Source organism: Gossypium arboreum, chromosome 6 (assembly GCF_025698485.1).
Source record: "Gossypium arboreum isolate Shixiya-1 chromosome 6, ASM2569848v2, whole genome shotgun sequence".
NCBI classification, from domain to species: Eukaryota; Viridiplantae; Streptophyta; class Magnoliopsida; order Malvales; family Malvaceae; genus Gossypium; species Gossypium arboreum.
The window spans coordinates 57,774,917-57,781,026 of record NC_069075.1 but is presented as its reverse complement, the minus strand read 5'-3'; the positions used below and the strand labels follow the sequence as shown (position 1 = coordinate 57,781,026).

The 6,110-nt window shown below is 40.1% G+C and overlaps 1 protein-coding gene across 1 annotated transcript; it reads left to right on the top strand.

The window, feature by feature from the left end:
- Positions 1-4,156: 4,156 nt before the first annotated feature.
- On the top strand, positions 4,157-5,392 carry LOC128293791 (uncharacterized). Its single transcript, XM_053029320.1, has 2 exons — positions 4,157-4,766; positions 5,031-5,392. The coding sequence occupies exons 1-2, from the start codon at positions 4,157-4,159 to the stop codon at positions 5,390-5,392; spliced, it is 972 nt and encodes a 323-aa protein (XP_052885280.1).
- Positions 5,393-6,110: the final 718 nt, after the last annotated feature.

Here is a 6,110-nt window from a genome sequence, read left to right as displayed (position 1 = left end):
TTCGGCCCTTAGATACGGGCATTCTACTACCACTAGATCTAGCTCGTTGCATGGAAGCTTGAGCTGCACTCTCAGCTTCCTCAATCTCAGCTCTAGCTTGGTTGGAAGACATTACTATATGAAAATACATTTAAAAGAGGTTAGGAGATACAACACTATCATAATTTATATAATGGCATGTATAACTAGACTCGTACTTACTACGTTTGTCCGAAAATTGGCTAAATCGTAGCTTTGATACCACTAAATGTAACACCTCTAACTCGTATCCGTCACCGAAACAGGGTTACAGAGTATTACCGGAGTTTGCAGAACATTTACAGGTAATTTATACTAATTACTAAACATTTTCTGATATCAATCATAACGTCCCTTAAATGGACCTTCGAGGCCCAAAATGAATGGTAGAAATAAATCGGGACTAAATCAAAATCTCCTAAAATTTTTCTTGAATTTTTAAATTTTTTTCTTATGAACAGTGTACACACGCCCGTGTGATCTAGGGACACGCCCGTGTGGTCAGACCGTGTGACTACACAGCCCATGTCCCTAACCCATGTAACTCTCTAACTTATAAGGTATGGAAAAATTGAAGTCACATGCCCATGTGCTAGGCCGTGTGGCAAATTTATTTTCACAATTTAGGTGCAGTTTTCACACGGCCATGTAACACGCCCGTGTCCAAGGCCGTGTCAACCACACGGCTGAGACACACTATAACAGTCTGATTTAAGGCCTAGTCAGAACAGTGGTCTCGGGACCACAAATCCAAAGTTAGAAAATTTATTTTATTATAATTATGAGGTTATAATATGATTATAATAGTGCATGAAAAATTTGGTGAGTCAATTTTAACGTTTGTGAGCCCGATTGCAAAAAAGGACTAAATTGCATAAAAGGTAAAAGTTGCCTTTTAGTGCCCAAATGTGTTAAATATCTAGAGAACTAAAATTAGGGGGTTTTAAAGAGTAATTTGACCCCTAGAAGCAAGGTGGCTGCCATAGGACGTAGACATTGGTCAAATTGTCAAAGTTTAGGTGAATGATGTTATGAGTTGATGATAAAATAATGCCTAAAAAGCCTAGCTATTATTTTCTTCTTCTCCATGTCTTTTCCCCACCAAAAATATCACCAAAAGAGGGGTTTTTTAAGATTTGAAATTTTAGCAACTTATTACCTCAACAAGTAAGTGATTCCCATGTCCCTAGTTAATAATTTTTGCACTTTTGAGACCTTGGAAGCATAAGCTTTCAAACGAGGGGTCTATTTTTCAAAATGGTTAAGAGTTTAGGATTTTTCCATGAATGTATTTATGATAGTTGCTGAGTTTTTATGGAAGAATATGAGTCCTAGTTGTGTCATAAACTACTTTTATGAAAGGTGTTAGCATAAAAACACCTAAATGGACAATTTTGCATAAGTTGCAAAATAAGTAATAAGTGTGTGAAATATGAAATTTTGGAGTTGCTATAAGAGTAAAAAGAGTTTGGCTAGGCTTGAAATACGAAGAAATTCGATAAAAATTAATTTTCGAGCATAGGGGTAAAATGGCCATTTTAACAAAGATGTGAAATTATGATTGCCTAATTGTAATTAATGACTAAATGAGTGCATTTTGTTATTATAGATCAAGATTTTCCAAAACTGAACCTAGACCGGGGCAAAGCCAAGCAATCCGACAAAACTGACCAGTCGAGTATTTTTTGTAAATCGAGGTAAGTTGTATGTAAATAATACAACTACATTGTTAATGTATGTATTCGAATTGTCATTGAATTGATATAGTATGAATTGCTAGATTGTGAACTGAGATTGTATATTAATGATTGAGATAGTGGAATGGTCTAGTTGGGACCCTAGGAAACAAACCGGGTATTCATACCATAACGTTCAAATTTCTTGTGTGCCAGTGTAAGACATGTCTGGGACATGCATTAGACACATTATGAGTGCCAGTATAAGACCATGTCTGGGACATGGCATCGGCACAGAGACGAGTGCCAGTGTAAGACATGTCTGGGACATGCATCGGCCTCGACGATGATAGCCAGTGTAAGATATGTTTGGGACACGCATCGGCTAAGAGTTGTGCTAGTGTAAGACATGTCTGGGACATGCATCAGCGCGTATATACGAGAACTAGTATAAGACCATGTCTGGGACATGGCATCAGCCTCGATGATGATAGCCAATGTAAGACTATGTCTGGGACATGGCATCGGTAACTTATCCCATGTTCAAGGCTTATAGAATATCCGGTAGTTTTTCGAAAGGCTCAACTTTAAAGGTTATGAAAGTGACTTAATAAGGAAAGTATAATAATGTTTTGAGTGATACAGGTACCTATTTGGTATGCATGAGTAATGAGCTCAAATTAGAAAATGTGATTTGAGTAGACGGTAATGAGTAAGTCAAGTTTATGCTTACCTTTGAGCTACGAGTATGATGACTAATGGTGAAATTGTTGTTGTATAATTATTTATATGCGACTTACCAAGCTTTATGCTTACTCTCTTTCCTTTCTCTTAGCTCGAGGATCCTTTTTAGTCAAAGATAACGATCACACTATCAATCGAAGCACTTGATATAGTACAAATCTTCTTTTGAGTATGGCATGTATAGGGCTAGACTAGGATGTTGATTTAAATGAGAAATTGGTTATGTATTTTGGCTTAAGTCAAAAGCCCTTCATTTTGTATCAAGCCTAGAATAATGGCTATTTTTCATTTTGATAAATGCATATAATGTTCTTTCTATGGATGAATTGGTGTTTGTGGAGAAATTAGTATATTGAAATGATCCTGTGTAGGTTGTGTAAAATGGGTGACAAAATGGCTCGAAAATAGCCTCCTTTTGTCCACATGGGCATGACACATGGGCATGTGTCTAGGTCGTGTGTGACACACGGCTCACTCCCATGGGTGTGTGTTTTGGCCGTGCGTCCCCTGTACTTAAACTTTTTAGTCAGTATTGTACACAGGCAGGTCACGCGGGCGTGTGCCATGACCGTGTCTTAAAGTCAGTACTGGACACGTGCTAAGGGCACGGGTGTGTCCTAAGCCACACGGGCGTGTGTGACCACATGGTCTTTATCCACACGGGCGTGTGGAGCCTTAAAGCACAAATTTTTCTATGTTTTTCTTAAGTTCTCGGTTTGGTCCCGAACCATCTTGAATGTATGTTTTGGGCCTCGTACGCCCATTTAAGGGACAGATTGCTTATGAAACTGAAAGTTTTAACTTGATCAAGATTTTATGACCCGATTTCCCAAGATTGATTGAGGTTAAGTTAGGTAGCACCTCAAACCCTTTTCCGGCGTTGCATATGGGCGAGGTGTGTTACATTTAGTGGTATCAGAGCATGATTTAGTCGGTTCTAGGACTAACCTAGCTAAAGTAGGAGTCTAGCTATACATGTCACATATATATATTGATAATGTGACGACTCCTGACAATTATAAATTGTGTTTTTATATAGTAATGGATCTTGATAGAACCACAGCAGATGACGTGGAAAGTAATGTGCCGGCTCTCGCAGAAGGGACCACACCAATAGAGAGTTAGCCCGTAAGTATGGGCCAAGGTAGAGGGGCTAGGGAAGCCTACCTCCGAATGATGGATGCTTGGTATACGGAGTTCGTTTGTGCGAACCCGAACACTCCACCTCCCCCACCTCCTCCGATTCCTCAATCTGCCCCAGTAGCTCCGTAAGGTACGGACATGTTCAGGAGAGAGAAGCCTTCGGTAGACAAGATCCAGAAGCAACGGGCCGAGGAATTTTGGGCTAGTGTAGATGATGACCCGGAGATAGCAGAGTTTTGGCTAGAAAATACCATGAGGGTATTCGACGAGTTGTCATACACACCTAAAGAGTGTGTGAAGTGTGACGTGTCGCTTTTACAAGACTCAGCTTATCAGTGGTAGAATACTCTCGTGTTTGTGGTACCGAGAGAAAGAGTAACTTGGGAATTTTTTCCAAGAAGAGTTCATAAAGAAGTATATTAGCCAGAGGTTCATAGACCAGAAAAGGAAGGAATTTTTGGAGTTGAAGTAAGACAATAAGACTGTTACGGAGTATGAACGTGAGTTTGTAAAACTCAGCAAGTGTGCGCGAGAATGCGTATCTACAGAAGCCATCATGTGTAAGAGATTTAAAGATGGCCTCAATGAAGATATTCGAGTGTTTGTTTGAACTATGGGAATTTGTATCCCTTGTTGATAGAGCATGCAAGGCAGAGGAGCTGGTAAAAGAGAGGAGAAAGGCGGCCATTGAGTCGCGGGATATAAAAAGAAGGCAGCTGGGGAAATCACAACAGTCCTCATCCGAGAGGTCAAAGGAATTCACTATCCGATCGAATACTTCGATGGGATTCTCAAATAGAAATAAAAACCGACAGAAAATAATTTCGAGAACCCAGACCACTTCGGTCGTAAGTGTCGGTAGCCCTACACCCAATAGGCCAGAATGCTCACAGTGTGGTAGGCGTCATTTTGGCGAGTGCCGAGGGAACGAGAGGGGCTGCTATAGGTGTGGATCGCTAGACCACTTTATTCGCGATTGCCCTGAGATGGAAGAGAGTGCAAGGAAGCAAGAAATGAAGGCAAGTAGCACTCCGTTAAGGGGTAAGTCACAAAGGAACCCCGGGAGTGGGGCTAGTAGTAGGGGTACGGCAAAAGATGTTGCAGCGAGGTCCAAGGGCAGAGCATCTGCCAGGACTTATGCTATTTGTGCCTGTGATGAGGCAGAGTCTCTTGATATGATCATGGGTACTTTTTCTATCCATGATATATCTGTTGTTGCATTAATTGATCCGGGGTCTACCCACTCCTATATTTGTATGGAATTGATTCCTAGAATGAACATGATAGTGAAGTCTACTAAATTTGTAATAAGAATGTTCAATCCCTTGGGTAGATATGTGCTAGTTGACCAAGTATGTAGGAGTTGTCCTTTGACAATTAGAGGTCATTGTTTTTCGGCTAATTTAAAGTTATTATCATTCAATGATTTTGATGTAATCCTCGGGATAGATTGGTTGACTTCTCAAATTGTTGTAGTGGACTGTGGGAAGAAAATTATTGAGTTAAAGTGTGAAGATGGGAATATTCTTCGGGTTGGACCAGGTGACTTGGATAAATCGCCTATGGTAATATCGTCTTTGGCAGCTGAAAAATGTTTGAAAAAAGGGTATGAGGCTTATCTAGCTTTTGTGCTGAATACTCAAGTGTCCGAGTCGAAGATTGAATCAATACCAGTGGTTTGTGCGTTTATAGATGTTTTTCCGAAAGAGTTGCCCGAATTAGCTCCAGAGAGAGAGGTTGAGTTTGGTATCGAGTTAGTTCCCAGTACGATGCCAATCTCGATTGCACCGTATAGAATAGCCCCTACTTAGTTGAAAGAGTTGAAAGCACAGTTGCAAGAATTAACAGATAAGTGTTTTGCTAGACCAAATTATTCACATGGGGTGCTCCGGTACTTTTTGTGAAAAAGAAAGACGGGTCGATGAGGTTATGTATCGACTATAGACAGCTTAACAAAGTAACAGTGAAGAACAAGTATCCGTTACCGAGGATTAATGATCTCTTCGATCAACTGAGAGGAGCCACTGTATTTTCTAGAATAGATTTGAGGTCGGGTTACTACCAGTTAAAAGTCAACGAACAAGATGTACTGAAGACTGCTTTTTGGACGAGATATGGGTATTACAAGTTTCTTATTATGCCTTTTGGATTGACAAATGCCCTAACAGTATTTATGGATTTAATGAACCGCATCTTTTGACCGTACTTGGATAGGTTCGTTGTCGTTTTTATCAATGACATATTGATTTATTCGCGTAATGAGAGTGAGTATGCGAAGCATTTAAGAACTGTGTTGCAGACCTTGAGGGATAAACAACTTTATGCCAAGTTCAGTAAGAGCGAGTTTTGGCTCAACGAAGTCAGATTTCTAGGACACATTATGTCGGTGACGGAATCAGAGTCGACCCAAGTAAGGTGTCAGCTATTGTGGAATGGAAACCACCAAGGAATGTAACTGAGATTCATAGTTTTTTGAGGCTAGCAGGATACTATAGACAATTTGTAAATGGATTCTCTATGATAGCTACA

Excerpts from the sequence above, each read along its gene's own strand:
- LOC128293791 (XM_053029320.1), top strand. The coding sequence starts at position 4,157 with ATGGCCTCAATGAAGATATTCGAGTGTTTGTTTGAACTATGGGAATTT. Across the intron at positions 4,767-5,030 it reads GTCTCTTGATATGATCATGG|ATTGGTTGACTTCTCAAATT; the intron begins GTACTTTTTCTA and ends TCCTCGGGATAG.